The sequence below is a fragment of the Manduca sexta genome, chromosome 7 (genome assembly GCF_014839805.1).
Source record: "Manduca sexta isolate Smith_Timp_Sample1 chromosome 7, JHU_Msex_v1.0, whole genome shotgun sequence".
NCBI classification, from domain to species: Eukaryota; Metazoa; Arthropoda; class Insecta; order Lepidoptera; family Sphingidae; genus Manduca; species Manduca sexta.
Window position 1 is genome coordinate 2,194,342 of NC_051121.1, and position 20,742 is coordinate 2,215,083.

Sequence of the window (20,742 nt, forward strand, 5' to 3'; positions counted from 1 at the left end):
ATTGACACCAATCTATTTTAATTACGAGTTTAAATATTTAGTTTACCGTAATTTTTAATAGTGTTTCAGACCACCGTGAAAATGTACCAAGCAGAACAAAGTGGTTGATCTTTCATATGTGACTGTCCGCTTAGTTAGGTACTACCGCAATGTCTATTTCTGCCGCCAAGCAGAATTGTGTAGCCACGGTTTATGTTCCGGTTTGAAGGACATTGTAGCGAGTGTAACTACTGGACTTAATAAAACTTAACATCTCATGTCTTAGGATGGCGAGCGCAATGGAATATCAAACAATACTTTTCAAGGTGTTGAATGGTGTTTCTACTGTTTATGGGTGGTCATATCGCTTACCATCAGGCAAAGTCATTCAAAGCAATTTTTTTTTTTTTTTTTAACATTCTTATAAATGATTTATTTTGTAATGGTTAGAATTGAGATCAAATTATGCCTAACTACACATAACCTTCTTAGCATTATAGATTAACATTTGCTAATTACTAGTTAATGCTAATTAAGAAATTAAGTTTCTTTTTATTTATGCTTGTCATTGGCATTACAATGTATTACGTCCTGTCCTAATTACTTATGAAGGTTGAGATAGTTCTTGTTTTAAACTGAAAATTAATGTCTATAATTATTGTAATATGTAGGTACATATCATGCTTTTATTTTAGTGCTCAGCGAATTGAATTGTGGTTATTGTTAAGTAAGGTATATCTAATTAAAGTAAATTAACTTGCTAGGAGGAAAATGTACATATATTATCTAAAAATATTCTAATGTATATTCTTTGCGGCGGTATCCTCTGTTGGTTAATTTTATTCTGCAATCAGTGTTGTAGGAAAATAGATAATAAACTTTTTATCTCTCTTGTTACAAATATTATAATTAATACGAAAGTTAATGATGACGTTTAATGTTTGAAAATGCAGAATCACAAGATAGATTTATATGGATTTTGATACTCAGATACATGTTCCAAATTGAGCTAAAAGAATTTGTATCCAATATAATTATAAAGTCGTAATTTTATTTTAAGAAATGACTCACTTGGGCAAAATAGCGAGGAATTTAAATCTATATATATAAAACAAAGACGGGTTTGTCACAACACTTATAACTCGAGATCTGCTGAACCAATTTTCATGGTTATTGATTCGTTGGATTTGTCTCCGCCCCGAATAGCAGAATACATCTTAAAAACAATGAAAACTCGATATGTGTAATAATACTTAATCATTTCAATAAATGCTCATTTTTGTTTAGTACATGTCAAACATTTGTTGTCCAATCCTGTCAAATACTGTAACAACTATTCATGTGTGCGTTCAGAAATTTATTTCCATCTCGAATAGAAGTTATAGACAAATCGAGAAAAATCTAAAATAGCTCGGAATAATACCTAAGATTTATTCTACAGGTTAACAAAAGTGTAAATGTCTTTTTATAGGTTGTCTATGATTTTTCTTGATAAGCTATTGTCTATGTCTCGAAAGTTCAGGCACTGTCAGGCACTGTTATTATATTTGGTGATTTTATGTGGTTTTGTGCGAGTGCATATTCAGTATTACTATTAATAACAATGCCGAGTCCTAGAATATCTAATCTTTCCCAGCGGAGCCGTAATGCAATTAGGCAACGGAATATCGCGAGTCAATTATCTGATGAAGAACGAGAAATTGCACGAGAAGAGCGCCACGTTAGTATGGAGCAAAGAAGGGCCTTATTTCGTGCTTCTCAAACACAAGAGCAAAGAGATGCAGCCCGTGAAACGGCTAGGTTAGAAACGAGAAATCGAGCTTATCGTTCAGATGAACAGAGGAATAATCTTCAAAGTGCAAGAAGAAATGGTTCAAGTATTGATTTGAATCGAGCAGCGTTTTTATATGATTGCACCATCGACTACAGCTTGCATCGTTTAGTTTGCATTGGTCCAATGGACGTTGTTTGCCAGCATTGTGGCGCATTGAAGTTTGCTGGTGAAACGCCTGGTTTATGCTGCCTTAGTGGTAAAGTGAAATTGCCATTATTGGTCCCGCCACCAGAGCCATTGTGTTCCCTGCTTTATGGCGAAACACTAGAATCACGACATTTTCTAGCGAACACTCAAAAATACAATGTCTGTTTCCAAATGACTTCATTTGGGGCGGAAATTATCGAAGAACACGGATATAATCCGACATTTAAGGTAATTTACGTTTAAAACTTTATTTTCTATGATTGTAAAAAAAATCTGGAATGTAGTTTGTTAAATTTCTGTATTTGTCTCTAAAATAAAAATGGCATGTTATTATCTGAAAATAAAAGTGTTTGTAAATCTAACTATAACTATGGCTTTGACTTCACAGATTCAAGGCCATCATCATCATTCTTCATTCATCATAATAAAATACTTTTATATTTCTATTATTTTGTATCATTATATTACGTTCATCAAAGCCTAAATTAGTTCAGCTAAAAGGTAACACGACACTCATTGACTGTTAGGCGGTACGAAGTGCGCCGGGTCTGCTAGTATAAAATTAAAAAAGAGCCAAGGGGCCTGTTGCACAATGTTTGATTACACGTTAATCGTCAAATATAATACAGAACGAGCAAATACAAAAGCCAAGACTTTCAAATTAATTGGTAATGACAAGAAGCATTAACTTGATTAGATTCCGAGCATTATGAAACAGGCCCGAAGTAAAATACCCTGCTTCTCATTGCATATACCTTGTTACCTTTATTTCATTGTATTTTAATTAATGTTATTGTTCACTCTTTCCATACCTGTATTATTTATTAGTGGTAACTTCGCTGGATTCTGTAACATATTCTTTAATTATTTATATTTGATATTTTCTGTTTGTTTCCCATATATTAAATAAATAAATATCACATTAAAAATTTATTGATTAGACAACTTGGGAATCTGGTGATAGGATATATTTTATATCCGCCCGGATAGTGACCACCAACACAAGGTGTAAAAACTCGCCATAGTGGCCCACGTCAGTCAACATTCTAATGGATCCCACTCCATATACCATTAGGGTCAACATCACGGGCAAGTTTAAGAAAAAAAAAACTGCATGTCACTGCTTCCGCTCACCACGCCGACACTAAGCCATCACAATGGTCTTGCAAAATGTATCTGTTAACGATTGAATTAATTGTTATAGCACTGAGACAGGCGATTTTGGAAATGTATCAATTTGGTAAGGCTTGTAACACTTTCACATTGGCATTTTATTATCTATCTTTATTATTTAATCTTTAATTGTACATGACCTAAGGTATTTTCCTTTTTTTTATTATAATAATAAAGGTTTACGATATTTTGAAAATTTCCGTAGTATTTTTACAGTAGTGGAGAGGGTTCTGCTATTTGATACGTAGTTCGCCCCCCACCGATAGTACAATATAGTTACTAAATTCATCACCTGAGGTAGACTTCGAGTGCGGATTGTAGTCGTGTAATATTGTTGTAGTAATGTCTTATGTAAGTTGGCATCGATAAGTTAGAATGGGCATGCGCAATTTTACTCTGTTGTTATTACCTAAGTTCCTATTTTTACGTAATAAAATTAGTCTTACGATTTTATTTCGGTTTTTATATATTTTAACTAGCTTTTCCTCGCGGCTCCGGTTGCGTTAAAAAGGTTTTCCGGGATAAAAGCTTCGCTTTATATTTTCTCGGGATAGAAAGTAGCCTATAACCTTCCCAGGGTCTAAAACTATCTCCATACCGAATTCCATAAAAATCAGTTCATTAGATTTTGAGAAAATCGATAACACACAGGCAGACAGAAAAGTGGACTTTATTTTATAATATGTAAAGATTATTTGGGGGCATCTGTTACAGTTAGGCAATGTCGCTTATCGTCAGACGAGCGGCTTGCTCGTCACTGCATTCGTCAATAAAAAAACCTGGAAACAAGGCCGCAAAACCTAGATAATTACATAAAAGAGTGCTTAATCCAGTAATGGACGGAAGCCGTCAGTAATCGACACGAGATACGACACTGAGAGATCATGTGTCATTATTTCATGTGCGGTAGGCAGAGGTGTAAATTACTGTGCACTTACATAACGATGGTTATCGTGATTGCGTTTTATCGTCCACGTGTATATTGCATTCGTGACTGATTGTAGACATAATAATATGTATTTTTTAATATTTTTGATGTTTGTTAGATGTAAATGTAGGCACCATCAAGTTTGCAGGTGATGGGATATTTTAAATCTGCCCGGACAGCGATCATCGTACACAAGGTTTTAAAACCCCCCATATTGGCTATGCTGTCTTTTAGAATTAGCTTGTGTATTTATTTATTAAAAGGAACATCTCACAAAACATACATCGATACCTGATTAATACAAAGTTTCAAACAAAAAGCTAAATGTTGTTACAATTACGAGTCGTCACACAAGTGTGAGTATTAAAATGAACTTTTAATGTTAATGTCTAACATTCACCTAAAGATAAGAAATTATTAACTATTGTATACCCTTTCGCTATCTCTTGGTTTGCCGGCAAACCGGACAGCTACGTGACATTTACGTGTGTCACGGGATTATAACCTTATATACTACATAATAAGGTTATTTTTCCGTGACACGCGTAATGTCATGTAGCTGTCAATGTTTGCCGGCAAACATTCAAGATAGCGAAAGGGTTCATACGGTTGTGACAGGCCGGCATAATTCCACACTCTATCTGGACCCTATTGATCTTACCATCAGCTACAGTGGAGTCACTTTGTCGTGGCCATATACAAAAACAGATTGATTAACATGTAGACTATATTGTGTTTAGATATTAGACTAAGTCTTTTTGTTCCGGGAGAGAGCTTCCATGCGGGCACGGCTGTGTAAATCCCATTTCCTTAAAGTTAGAAGCCTGTGGATTCTAGAAATGTTTAGAAGAATCTTGGCACGATAAGTTACCTAATGGTAAATATAAGAATAATTTTACCTCAATTTCATTTTGCAACCTAAAAATCCAAACGTGCTCATAAATTGAATCTCGTTATCTTAATGTAGGTTTTTGTTATAAACGCACATGGTACTCTTAGGAACGATGAAGGAAAAGGGACTTTCCCTATGAAAAGGAAAGTGTAATATGATGATGAAGCACAAAAGTCTGATATGTCATATTTTTTAAAATTCAACTTGAAATTGTTAATCAGTAAGGGACATAAACCTTGTAATTGAAGTTACTCATTTCTTATTTTTGTCTTAAACTAGCATTTGTCTATGGCTCCTGAGACACAAGATTACGTCTCATAATGCCTAGTAATTACGCTGGCTATAATGAGCTCAAACCAGAATATATCAGTGCATGGATACTGCTGCTTGGTGATAGAAATAGACATTACGCTGGTACATACCCAGACAGTCCCCACTATACGACAGTCTCACCACTATTATATTATGTATGTAAATGTCTATTTCTTGACAATTACCGACGTAGCCTCTTCACCCCGACGCCAATGTCAACGGGATACGTCGGTCGCGTGCCGATCGGCACAAAATGAGGAATTCCTCATTACAAACCAATTGCTTAGTCGGCGGGTGATTGTATGCTAATGGAACCTGACTGGCACAACACGTATTTGATGGGCAATTTACACATTAAACACAATTATGTGCTGGTTGTAGGATATATTTTATATCCGCCCGGATAGCGCCCACCGTACATAAGGTGTCAAAACTCGCCATAACGGCCCACGTAAGTGTGTCGCGTTCCCGGATCTGCTTGTATATATCCGGTTCCAACAGACCGGCATACTAGTGTCTACTGTTGAGGGTAATCATCTCTTGTCAGTCGACATTCTATTGGACCTCACTCCACTTACTATTAGGGGCAGTGAGGTTACTTTACCGTTACTTAAAAATGGTTGATAATGGTGAAGGAAAACATCGTGAGGTAACCTGCATATCTTAGAAGTTCTCTATAAGAAATTTGAGGGTGTGTTAAGTCTACCAATCTGCACTAGGGCAGCGTGGTGGACTAATTCCTAATCTCTCTCAGTAACAGGGTGCCCAGTGCCGGTGCCCAGCAGTGAAACAGTATGTAATGCAGAGCTGATATTATTCATTTACCAAGTGCTCTTTAATTGTGCTTAACATCGATTTATGTAGATATTTGTCACAGACATATTTATATGTATTTATGTTAATATTATGTAGAATTAATTCAAAGGCTTGCGTTTTATCTGATTGATGTATTATCTGTGGTCATTCTGACTCGGTCTGCAGTTTTTGCGAATCATTCTTAGTGCAAATAAATCACAATACGGAAACTGTAGTAACAAATGAAGCTTATATTAAAGAATAATGCAATGAAGGTTAAATCTATAGGTATACTAATATTATAAGAGGAAATGTTTGGTTGTAGGGGCTAATCTCTGAAATGACTTAACAATTATGATTTTTGAAAATTCTTTTGTGTGCTTATCCCGGAAAAACTTTTACACGTGTGCGGAGCCGCATGCAAAAGTTAAGTTAGTAATGTATATAGTATAAACTATATTTCGGAATATGTAATATGTCTCTGCAGCTCACATAAAAAATTGTAGATACACGAAGATTAAACTCGTGGCCCCTAGTTTCTCAGTTACCTCATTATCCATTGTACCATAGGAGTTAGTTGCAGGATTTCTTTTTCAAATTATAACTTCACTCTATGGAAGAAGATTGAGACTGAATTTGTAGCAACTACTCCGTACTTTGCTCCGTGTAAAATTACCGCTAATTTTGCAATCAGCCTAAGTTCTTGGTAGTCTTTACCTCTCCAATCCAGGTCAGTGATGAATTAGGTCATGGCAATGACGTTAAAGCAGCGTTCGTAATAGAGGCACTTTCCGCACACAATTGTCTTAGTTAGGAAGACGTCTGGAATAATGATTGGGAGGCAATTTCCAAAATGTCTGTAAAATCGATGAGAAATAAGGAAAGTTTGACCACAAAATTCATTTCACATTCTGAAGAAAGAAAAAGAATGAGGGCCGGCAGCGAAAGATGCATAAAGCAGCAAATCGAGCTGTGGCGTACCTTGGGAGAGGCCTATGTCCAGCAATGGACTGCAACGGGCTAATGATGAAAAATGCGTTTGATGTATATTGATATGTAAAACCATCGAAGATTTGACTTGCATCAGTATTTTTATTGATAGCATGGCTAGCGTCAACAATCATATAAATTGGATATGTTATAACTACGAACTAATTTACTCCTAGTTTCTCCCTTCCTTATAAAATTTAATCGTTACGATTTTGTGTCAGTGGCATGTTTTTATCCGAGTGCTAAACATCACGCGGTGGCATCCCCACGAAGCTGATTCACTCAACGCATGTGACCGAATGATTGGTGTGATTGCAACGCTCATTTTCTAATAAACTGTGCTCTTGCGCAAGTATTGTAAGGTCTTTGGCATATTTCACGCGGGTATTCATGCGTTGTTGGGTGTTAAATTTATGTATTATAATTGTATACACACTCACTCCTTTAATCTCCTAAGGGATAGGCAGAGGAACAACTGTTGTACCCACTTTCGGCCGTGCGTACTCTGTCCCATGATGTGATAGGGGGCGTGCCTATCGCCAAATCGGATACAAATTTCAGACTCCAGGTTGATACTGAGTAGTAAAATTGGTTTGTCAACCGGCTGCCAGAAGGTGGACTAGACGTTAGGGACAGTGTTGAAACTATATTAACCATTGGATTTGAAATGACGAAAAGTTACCAGAAACCAAAAAGAAAACATAAACGAAGGTTATGATTATGATATACGATAAATGGTACTATGTTTTTGTTTCTTTTTAATTTTCGTCTATTCTGATTATTATATTTTAAGTTTTAACTAGAAACAAAGCAACGCGAGACGTTATCTTACACGTATGGATTTAAAAATAAAAATACTTGAATTTAAAATCTATATCGTTCTATCCTTTCATGCATTCTTAGCAGTACGCTGCGTACAGTCGGCCGCAAAAGTAGCTGAACAAATAAAAAAAATGCAAATCGCTTCTACACATTAACTTCAACCGCAATATTAATTGTATCTTAAAGAAAGTAAACCTTGTAAAATTTAATTTAATGGAGAAAAACGTTTGTTGATAGGATAAAGTCTAAAGGCGATTTCTGCTACTTTTGTGATGTACAATAAAATGATTGTTCAATAAAGCACGTAATACCTATATTACATAAGGTATAAAGTTACATAATTTTACACAATCCTAACAAAACGATAATTGCCGCTAACTCGAGATGCGTTCCGCGAAACACTTCACGAGAAATATTGCGGTAGGTTACACGGATAATGTTATGTGACCTAAACATTGTATAATAATTACATAGCCTGTTACATACATACATACATACATATAGATAGGCGCCCTATTCTGTCTATGGGACATATCCTTCTTTTTGCAATTACGATCGTTTTAATATAAAGACAGCTTTCATAGCCATATAGGAAAGAAACAAAACGTCCACTATGTAACTATACGGTTATCAAAGCTGTATTACAATTAGAGCATAGTTGCAATAACACGGATTCGCCCTCTCAGACGAAATTAGGCTGTCTGATTATATATAGCATCACGCCGTTTGGCTTTAGGGTAGGCAAAGGAATATTATATCGTCATCTCATGTGATAAGGGGCAGTCGTATTGCCATTCACTGGGGAAATTTCAAGATTCCGAGCTGATACTGATCAGAAAAACTCAATATTTGCCCGACCCGAGATCCGAACTAGAGACCTCTGCGTGGTAGTTTACCGCTCACGCAATACAACGCCAGGCACTCCAGGCGAGGTAAGCTACATAATTATTTTATGATTATGTGCGAAATCTTAGATGATGGCTGTATGTTAACAAACTACTGAGTGAATTTCAATGAAATTTAGCACAAATATAGATTATGATTCTGATTAATATGTTGCTTTTTATCCGGTACATGAGGATCTTATTCACAGATAGGACATGCGCATTAGCTACGAATAAAAGCAAATCATTTACGAAGATCCCTTTTTTCCTTGTTCGGAAGATTATAATATCAACTCACGACGTTGATTGCTTTGACGGTTGTCGGAATTGTGCCTAACAGGCTGAATATATACCTATCTGGAGATCTCGAGACACGACCCACCGCTACTGTCATCCACTACGATACCTAGTATAATTACCTACATCTCTGGATTATCAGTCCGTCTGATGAACGTCTACTGAAAACAATTTTTTTAATAGAATATTTGACTGCTTTGATGACGTAGTTGTAATACGGTAGGACTGCAGTGGTGAGGTGATTGGTTCGATTCCTGGGTCGGGCAGTGATATTGGATTTTTTTACTCAATATCAGCCTGGGGTCTGAAACTGGTGCCCGATGGCGATAGGCTCCCTCCCTATCACATCATGGGACGGAAAACACACGGCGGAAAGTGGGTATACTAGTTGCACTTCTGCCTACGCCTACGGTGATATAAGGCGTGAGCGTGTGTTGAATATTCAACTGAATCTCAATGTCAAAGTGTACATTTTTATTTGCTTATATCTCGGTAAGTATTAGGCAGTCCGAACTGCGAGCAAGACCTCATGTAAAACAAGTCATACATAAGCTTTTGTTCATAAACCATAACATAATATGTTGTGCATCATCATAATAGAATTTCTTCGCATGTCGCGCGTCATTTCCTCATATTCACGTCGAAGTGAAGTATTTTCTACCGGGTCATCACATCTTCCTGGTCAAGATTAATTGCTCAATCATGAACGCGTTTCATCTCAGTTTATTAATTTGTTATTTTAACAACAAAAGGTTATTATTATTGTTATTATTGTATACAAAGAATAATATGCAATGAATATTCTTTATGGAGTTCATGTATATGGGTAATATATTTATTACATTAAAATAAAACTATTTTACGGATTGTATCGCGGTTTTTTATATTATAATTTTCCCCCGATGTTTCGAAAACTTTGCAGCCGTCGTGGTGGCAAAATAGCTTTATTTTAAAGTCTAATATTCGCGTAAACATATAAGATATATAAGAATTTATTACCCTACTATATCTACTTTTGGTGGGGATGATCTACAGTGGAAAACAAAGTGTTGGGAACGCACAATTAAAATATATTTATTAAAACTCCAGTCTATTTGGCGTATCAATTACTGGACCTTAGACAAGAGGCCTTTCTATAATCATTAAAGTCAATAGAAATAAAAAAAATACATATCCCACAATAAGTATATTGCTAATACATATCTTCTTATTTATGGTTTGCCCGCGGCCCCGCCCGCGTTATAAAGTTTTTTGGGCTAAAGTTTTCCGTTATAAAAGTCACACTATATATTTTCCCGGGAGCCTATGTTTTTCCCAGGGTCTCAAACTGTATCCATACCAAATTTCATCTCAATAGGTTGGCTAGTTTTTGAGTTTAACACGTTCAGGTAGACAGATGCAGCGGGGGACTTTGTTTTATAATATATTTTTGTAGAACTTTTCAAGAGGACCAATCCCGTCATACATAATTGTTGCATAACTTTAACCGTCTACGCAGCGCACGTAAAGGAAGCTCTCAAAACTAATAATTTTTCCCCGTTTTTGCAACATGTTTCATTATTGCTCCGCTCCTATTGGTCATAGCGTGATCATATATAGCCTATAGCACTCCACGAACAAAGGGCTATCCAACACAAAAAGAATTTTTCAATTTGAACCGGTAGTTCCTGAGATTAGCGCGTTCAAACAAACAAACTAACAAACTCTTCAGCTTTATATAATAGTATATAAGTATATATATATATATATATATATATATATATATATATATATAGATATCCTATGTCATTTCATCACCTGAAGATTGAGATTTAACATCTAAACTATGTAATTCCAAACTCTAGGTGGCCATGACATTACTCCTTGCTTCTTCATAGGCATGTTTTTTTGTCTTGTCGTCATCGATGTGCAATAAAAAAAATTCGTTACTTTTTTGAATATAACACAGCTGTTTGGCATATCAAATTTGTTGAGTAAAATGGAACATATTCTTAATGATTTCTTATGTTTACGCGAATGTTAGACATTGAAATTGTCACGGGGGGGACTCAAATCTCCCCCCCGTGACCATGAAGGCTGCAAAGTCTTCAAAACGTCGGGAGAAAAATAAAAAACAAAAAACCGCGATAGAATCCGGAAAATTAGTTTAATTTCAATGAACATATTCTTATTGTATTACGACAAAAAATCTATTTATTTATAAGGTAACGCGAATATTTAATTTTCTGCGTACACAGTCTTGTTAATAATATTTTTAACTTTAGATTTAAATTATAAAAACATAGAAGAGAATGAATAATTTCTGAGAAACACTTAAAATCTTATTATTTAGTTAATTGGCCAACATTAATATATAAAAAGGATATGACGCAGTTGAAAATTTATTTGATATCTTATTTTTATCCATATTTAAATAGCACTATTAATAGTACATTTAAAAAACACAAAAAGAATTCGAAATTAACAAATTGATAACGAAAATTATAGTATAGATATAACTTAAATTCATAAGATCATTATTTTAGAAGCCGATCAGGCACCAAAGGTATTTAATTGCAATTGCTGTAAATTATATCACTTGACAGTGTGGTGCGTGTTTAAGGCAATTCTACCCCAACTGAACAACGCATTCACCGATGTAGTATACCGTTGGCTCTCTATTACAAGGCCCTAGGTACATTTTTATTTTGCAAAAAATGAGATAAAAAATTTTCATGTTGGTAAAAATTAGAAAAGACAGTAATCTACGATTCCCCCTTTATCTATCTTTCGGGATTATTGTAAATTTTGTTTTGAAAATGACTTAGGATCATGTGATACTATATAATTTAATTTGCACATAAAATATAGCATAGAAACTTGTAATAGTGAACTGCTCTAAACAATAAAAAAAAACAATTATATATTTTTTTCTCTTTATCATGTACTTTATAACTTAAACTGATTTTGAAAAGAGCAACACCAGAGCTTCTCGCCCGTTCTTCTCTGATGAGAACTGCTTTCCGAACTGGTGGTAGAGTTAATATTGACGGAATCTAAATAATGTATAACATTTTACAGGTCCAAATAAATTATTTCATTACAGTGAGCTAGCGATTTGTAAAAAGGTTTCTCTGTACATTGGCGCCGATTTGATCATATCCTTAAGTCACAGGGCCTAACGATCTTCATTGTAATTATCCTCTATAAACATGCGTCTTTTTTACATTGCCGGAAAAAATCCCAAGTGGGACAATTGATTTCAATAGTTTGTATCGCTAGATAACTTTGCCAATATATAGTGATATACAATAGTGATAGGGGTGTTAGATCCACAGGAAATGTCACTTACAGTACGAATGTATTTGACATGATAATTACTGACCTGCAATAGTGTTGAGGAACATAAGGTACTCGAAGTTGGAGATCTCCCTGCGCTGCCACTTCTGCGTCATGTTCGAGTTGCGCATCAGCTGTCGCGGCGACATCATCGACGCGCGTCTGCAACGACACACACAGTTTTTATGTTTTCCTGGTACGCTTAACAGAAAAATATTGTATTGTTTTGGATTTTTCTTAGTATCGTCTGGAGTTTATGATTGTTTGTCTCCATAATCCTAATGCAATGAAATTGCATTATTTTAATAAGATGAGAGTAATTATTTTTTTCCCACACAATCCGTTTTGTATTAAGTATATTAGCGGCCTTTACTACTGAGAAGATTTAGATCTCTTTCCACCGCATTGCTCCACTGCATGTTTGCCTACCTATACTTGCTTAATAATAAATTGCATAATACCTTACAATCCTAGCACGATGATTCTAGAAGCTAATTAATTAACAATGTTGTTCTATTTTTAAACCGGATCTGAGAGAATACATAAGTTTTTGCCTAAACTGACCCATTCGTTTGTTATGCATAAAATAATAACTTTAACACGGGATATAATTATTGTAAAATAAACATTCATTCTAAAAATTACTCATTGAAGTCTTTTTAATATAGAAAGGTCGACGCTTGTTCGAAGTTGGCCCGACGCCTCCTTATGAGTACTATCAAAGCCACCCACAAATTTATAATTAAGTTCATGGTGATAAGCACTGTATTATGGTCCTTTTTTATTGTTTTAAAAGACGAGACTTGATTGCCGTTCGCCTGATGGTAAGCTATACGACCGCCCATAAACAGTAGAAACCATCCAACAACTTGAATCACAAAATATTGTTTGGTATTCCACTGCGCTCGCCATCCTGAGGCATGAGGTGTTAAGTCTTATGTCCAGTAGTTACACTGGCTACAGTGTGTATATTTATGCACATAAGTACCATATTAATGATGTTTGTTTTTAAATAATTGAAAGGATAGAAACGTCAGGAAGGTCACGAATGTGTTTTTGCGTGTATCACTAATGCAGCGCGCTAATTACTAGGTAGTTCTTTTTTAAAATGCCGAGTCCCACTTAATGCACGAGGAGTGTTTGAAAATTAATTGTTCATAACATAAAAAATATTTACAAAACAGGTATATTGGAATTCTTCCATGGTTTCATGTTTTAAATAATCTTAGAAATAAGTTTATAATGAAATAATAGATTAGTATTATTTTTTTACACAGCAATCACGCTCTTATCCCCGAAGAGGTAAGCAGAACTGCAACCGGTTCAATATTATTAAGAGGAAAAGTTTGTAGAAGCTAATCTGTGGAACTGCTGAAACGATTTTAAAAATGATTTCACCAATAGGAATTTACATTACCCTTGAATGCTATATATAGGCTACTTTTGCTCACGAAAAAAAAAAACTAATTTTACGCGGGTAGAGCCACGGGCATAAGCTATGTAATATAAAAAAGGAAAATAAAAAAAAATATATATGTTCACAGCAAAGTGACCCCACTGCACCTGACTAATGAAAGATGATTACCCCTCGACAGTCGACACAATTATGCCGGCCTGTCGGAACCGGAACGCAACACACTTACGTTGCCCATTATGGCGGGTTTTAACACCTTGTGTACGGTGGTCGCTATCCGGGCGGATATAAAATATATCCTATCACCAAAATTGTGCATATATACTACGTGTCACATCCACTCATGTTGAGTATATCTGATTGATATTCGGGTTTGTAAAAAGTTCATTACTTAAATTTTATTATACCCAACGATGACACCGAATGATCAGACGTAGTGTAGTAGCTCACAGGCTTTCACATCTTGCGTTTTGAAAATCCATTCAGATCTTATCTAGATCTAGGCTTGAGTATGTAGGGCATTTTTACTTATCCCACTACACGAAAAAAGAGAGGACTTTGCTATATGTACTTTGTTTATTTGAAATAAGTGTTGGATTTAATTCATGCCAGACCCTAAATGACGTTAAAATATAGCATCGCAGATCACGAAGCTATCATTTAAAAATCGGTTTTATTAATTGACTATTGACATTAATTAACTATAAGTCAACTAACTACAAAACAGGTGGTGTTTTCCTCAATGCAACTAAGATGCTGTTTTGACCAGTCGAGTTTTGTTTAAATGTATTTGATTAAATATTTTTCAAACGCGGTACCTAGAAAAAATATTTATAAATATAAGCATGATTTTAAAATTTAAAAGATAGATAACTGCTAACTTCGTGGAGCATTTACTGATATCAGAGCGAGATATATTCTCAGATATAACTTGATCGCGAAAGTATACTACGAGATAAAACGAGATAGATGACATAACAAGATTTAACCTATAACGTCTCAGAATCATTGGCGCGGCTACAAAATGTCTCTAGAGGAAGTAGCTGGCAGGACTTAAAAAGAGCTCGCCGAATTCAACAAAAGACCTCCACATGAAACCTCTGCAAGCGCAAGGCTTTTTCGAGGATGGGGAAAGACGTTTTTAGGGTGGAAACTGACTACCCTTGCCCTCCCTTAGTTACGTCTAAGCTTAGATCACGAGCGCTATGTGGTACCACAAAAGTTTTGAGTTGTCCAGACAGAGTATTAGCACATCTTTACTAGTAGGCATGACGTGTATCAACGAGAAATCTGGCCTATCAAAAGATTCATCATTACAATATACATAAAAATTAAGAAATATAGGGACCTTATAGACACACACACACACACACACCATCACGCATTTATCCCCGAAGGGGTATGCAGAGGTGCAACCACGGCACCCACTTTTCGCCAAGTGTGTTCCGTCCCAGAATGTGATAGGGGACGAGCCTATCGCCATATCGAGCACAAATTCCAGACTCCGGGCTGATACTGAGCAGAAAAACCCAATTATCACTTTGCCCGACCCAGGATTCGAACCCAGGACCTCAGAGCGCTGCCGTACCACGCATGCAGTACAACTACGCCACCGAGGCAGTCACGAGGCACCTTATAGACCTTGACTTATTTATTCCGTTCCGTTCTCTATAGGAATTCCGAAGGTGTGTGAAGTCTACCAATCCGCACTCGGCCAGCGTGGTGGACTAAGGCCTAATCCCTGTCAGTAGTAGAGGAGGCCCGTGCTCAGCAGTGGGCAAGTATATAATACAGGGCTGATATTATTATTATTCCGAAAGAAAGTTATTAATATCCCATTCTGACCTACATTCGCAAAGATACTAATTAGCTACAAATTTCATAACCTAAAAGGTTTTGGCCCACATTTAAATGTCAAGGTAAAATACCTACTTATAAATGACCTTGTAAGTACGTTTCCTATTTATACAAGTCAATTATCATCACGTTTGTACAGAAGAAATAAAAATAATTTTAACAAAAAATTAAACCGCCTTCAAAAACCACTCAAAACCAAAAAATAATTTCACATACAAGTATATATTGGATACCAATTTTGGAGTCGGTGCCTAATTAAAATTGCTATTTGTTGCATAGTCCATCTATGAGCTAAATTTCTTTCAAATCAATTAAAAGGAGTAGGTTTGCGTGAACTACAACATACACAGTGAAAGGTGTAATACCAAGCACATGAATGGTGTTTCATCTTTTTATTTCCTCTTTTTTCGAGGCAGGGAGTGTAATATACCCACATTTGACCAGCTATATGTAACAGGGGAAGAATTTGGGTAGGGTACAGTTCACAAATTTAAATATTTCCTTAATAGCTTCCATTTGCTGTGCTGCGGCGATGTGTTTATCTCCGGTGACGATCTGACTTGCTGACTTTGTACGCTGGCAACACATTGTTTTCGTATATTCGTTAATGTATTTATCTAGCTTAACTAGCAATTTTAATTAGGCACCGACTCCAAAATTGGTATCCAATATATACTTGTATGTGAAATTATTTTTTGGTTTTGAGTGGTTTTTGAAGGCGGTTTAATTTTTTGTTAAAATTATTTTTATTTTTTGCTTTTTTGTGTTAGTAAAAAATAGACCGTCTCAATGGCATAATTGTGTTTCGCTCACGATACGACTATCGCGCTGAGGAGTTACACCTCTGAGTACCACTGAAAAGGGGAAAAGTTGTGATGCTATATATATGTATATAAGAAGTAGATTCAAGTAAACCTAACGCAAAAACACAACTGATATTATTTGGCTCACAGTACAACTATCGCGCTGTGGTGTTACACTTCTGCCTACCCCTGAAAAGGGGAAAAGATGTGATGCTATATATATGTATGTATGTAAGAAGTAGAGTCAACTAAACCCAACGCAAAAACACAACTAATGTGTTTCGCACGCAGTACGACTATCGCGCTGAAATGTTACACCTTTGCCTACCCCTGAAAAGGGGAAAAGGTGTGATGCTATATATATGTATGTAAGAAGTAGATTCAAGCAAACCTAACGCAAAAACACAACTGATATATTTGGCTCACAGTACAACTATCGCGCTGTGGTGTAACACCTCTGCCTACCCCTGAAAAGGGTAAAAGGTGTGATGCTACATATATGTATGTATGTAAAAGTGGAGTCAACTAAACCCAACGCAAGAACACAACTAATGTGTTTCGCACGCAGTACGACTATCGCGATGAAATTATACGCCTCTGCCTACCCCTGACACGGGGAAAAGGTGTGATGCTATATATATTTATGTAAGAAGTAGATTCGAGGAAACCTAACGCAAAAACACAACTGATATATTTGGCTCACAGTACAACTAGCGCGCTGTGGTGTAACACCTCTGCCTACCCCTGAAAAGGGGAAAAGGTGTGATGCTATATGTATGTATGTATGTAAGAAGTAGAGTCCACTAAACCCAACACAAAAACACAACTAATGTGTTTCGCACGCAGTACGACTATCGCCCTCAAATGTTACACCTCTGCCTACCCCTGAAAAGGGGAAAAGGTGTGATGCTATATATATGTATGTAAGAAGTAGATTCAAACAAACCTAACGCAAAAACACAACTGATATATTTCGATCATACTATAACTATTGCGCTGTGGTGTTACATCTCTGCCTACCCCTAAAAAGGGGAAAAGGTGTAATGCTATATACATATATGTATGTATGTAAGAAGTAGAGTCAATTAAACCCAATCCAAAAACACAACTGATATGTTTCACACACAGTACGACTATCGCGATGAAATGTTACGCCTCTGCCTACCCCCTGACACGGGGAAAAGATGTTACGCTATATGTATAAGTATGTGAGAAGTACAGTCAACGAAACTCAATGCAAAAACATAACTAAATACGTCACAGGAAAGCTCAATTCGCGATTTCGTTTTCTTGGACGACATAAATATTCTAGTTTTTTTAATTTTAAAACCAAACTACCGTAGCGATCTTGAAAAAAATTTTAGGGGACCAATCTGGAGAGAAATTCTTTCGAATAAAAAAAGAATTTTCCAAATCGGTTCAGAAATGAGCGAGTTCTGAGGTAACAAACATAGAAAAAAAAAAAAAAAAAAAAAATTCACGTCGAATTGATAACCTCCTCCTTTTTTTTGAAGTCGGTTAAAAACTAATCAGGCGTGTCCGCGTGACACACATTTTGTACTAGCGGGTCGTCAGTACAAGGTCACCGCATCGAAACGAGTGCAATTCTGCAGGCAGTCTGGGCACAGTGACCTTGCGACGACGTCACTCATGCAAATTATTCAATCAGGGTTATCTCATTGACACTTGAGTCTCCTTTTGATTCCTGTTAGCCTGGTATAAAGGTTGACGGAGAACAAATTTTAGTATATATTGTAATTGAATAAGTTTGTTACCTTTTTTTATAACAGATGACAAGAAGGGTCATTTCATAGTTAGTGACCACTCTCATAAATATTCTTTAATAACTTGAGCAGGTATGGGGTCTATAAGGTTCAAACCTACTCAGATGAGCTTTCCTAAACAACAGACTTGCAACCTAATTACTTCGGTTCAGGGTCTCATGTCGAACAACAATAAGGGCATTATTGATTACTTCACTTAATTGTTTTATTTTATGAGTGTTTTTCATTTTCTGTTCATTATCATCAGGTCGCACTTGACGATGGATCGAGTGAACTATGTGAGCATGTTGGTTTGAACATGACATTATTACACGAAATCGTATTGGCCAGATGCGGGCTGTTATATTGACATTTTATATACACCGCTGGTATACCTATAACTTATAAATGAGTAGTTCTCTTCAACAAGGTAAATAGTCATTTTTTTTGACAATTTTACGATAGAACAAGCCCTTGCTGACGGCTTTCCCGTTATAAAATCTCTAAAACATTAAAGCGAGCCATAGCGTCACCTACTTATATGTTGCCAGCGCCATACATTTAAAAATGAGATTAAAAACTTCCTTTATTTCCCACAGGAGCAACTTACCGTAATAAAAGGTAGTACATGTGTTAATCCAGGACAACAGAAATTTCATCAAAATTCGTTAAGCAGTTTCGGTGTTTACTTTTACAAACTTCTTAACATTTTTTATATCCTTTTTTATATATAATATTAGTAAGAAGAAAGATTTCACATGTTACAATTTTATTTCTGATATTAAAATTTTTTTTTTTTTTTAAATTACACTTCCTTGACGTAAACTTTTTCTCCAATAATATTTATATTTCAACAAAAGACGAAATCTTACAATGCGACACACTCAATCGATCAGTTTCCATTAACGACCGGCCGTCACCCTTGCGTCGTGCACTTTAAAATAACAAGGAAAGTCGAGAATGCATAATGTCCGAATGATAATAAGTATTGATTAGTAAATAATATTATTTAAAGACTTTCGTTGGCCGACGGTGTTTCCGCAAAGTTGCGCGTCGTCAGGATCCGTATTGCAGTGTTTTGTGTTTGTACTATTTGTTTATGATATCAGACTCGTGTACTACTCTTGGACAGGGTCGGCGCTGTATAATAAAATAAAATATAGTTTCTGAGAAGTTTGAAGTTCCAGCTATTCCTTTTTACCATTTAATTAATGTTTTAACTAATCGTTGCTTAGTCACTTTTATTCTTATTTCAAAAAGTGCATCATAGAAATATAAAACACTAATTTGATCACGGATTACAACGGCTTGCTATTAAGATATTGTCTATAAACTTAAGGTTATCCTTCTCTACATTTTTCGTTTTCAAATAGCCAGGTGGTTCCGCGTGCGTACGCGATGTCGTGCGTAATGTAGGTCAGGGTTGCGATGTCGTTGACCCAGCGCGGCCGCCATGCGCGGGCGCAAGTGCAAAGGCTTCGCAGAATGTTGCCTCTTCTCTACGATGGTAGTGCAGTACACCATTAATCGTAGTAGCACCATCGGAGGTATTAGGTACTGTTTAGCGTTCGTTTTAAATGTTATAACTAGATTTTGCTTGCGACTTCGCCCGTATAAAATACCGACAGCGCCATCTCTATTACAAGTGTGTAATATAATAAAAAAATCAGTTGGCGCAATTTTTTAAAGTGAACATGATCTGCCACAAGGTCTTCTGGTTTGGAATACAATTCCGCGTGTGTAAAGGCTACGGATATTTAGATGTAGTGGCGACTCAGTACTTTAGGAATAGTGCAAGACTGATACTTTCGTATGTAACTAGGAAGCTATGTAACTACTCGCGTATTGGTGATAATTTAAAACATATTATGTCGAATTTTAAACTGCGGTTATCATCGATTCTCAGAAGTCAAATCACCTATAATAGACATTGTCATAGTGGCTAGGGAGTAAAACATGTGCTTACTACATATTTAATATTTTTTTAATAACTCACTTTAGAACAACCGATTATATTAGCTTATTCAAGAACCAGGCGTCTCTTATTGCTCTGGTATAATACTAACACAGCAAAATAAGGGCCAGTTGTATTTTTGTTTACTGATTTATTAACAATTAACTAAAAATATTGGTTAAAATCTATAGAGTTGTAAAATATAGAATATACTTCTTTTAAATTACACACCTTCAGCCCTTTTTTTTTCGCGGCCAGTGTGCGGAATCTGAACCGTTGTTAATAACTAAGTTCGCGACGAAAAATAACTCGTCAATTGAAAAACGCAGTTAATTTAAAAGTATTATCATATTGTTTTCGCACACGACCTTATATTATACAACGAAATCGTCAATTTACCAAAAACGATACGCAATGTCAACGCAAAGCGTGGGCTCGGAAGGGTCTATGGATCGCTTTGAAATGTTTGCCATCGTCGTAAATACAGAAGGTAAACGATTACTTGATAGTTTGCGATCGTTGATATCCATGAACTTCATGAATGACAGTGAATGTGGATTGGAAATTATTCATGTTATTT

At 35.9% G+C, this 20,742-nt stretch overlaps 2 protein-coding genes across 2 annotated transcripts in view; one reads left to right on the plus strand and one right to left on the minus strand.

Moving 5' to 3' along the window:
- The window catches only part of LOC115455575 (neurobeachin), a 665,858-nt gene that overhangs the window by 20,428 nt on the left and 624,688 nt on the right, over positions 1-20,742 (minus strand). Inside the window, exon 42 of the mRNA XM_037447719.1 lies at positions 12,418-12,533. Within this exon, the coding sequence (XP_037303616.1) occupies positions 12,418-12,533 (116 nt within the window). The remainder of the gene's footprint in view (positions 1-12,417; positions 12,534-20,742) is intronic.
- LOC115455576 (facilitated trehalose transporter Tret1-2 homolog) overlaps positions 1-20,742 on the plus strand; it is a 99,835-nt gene that overhangs the window by 1,068 nt on the left and 78,025 nt on the right. The gene's annotated exons all lie outside the window — the stretch shown is intronic.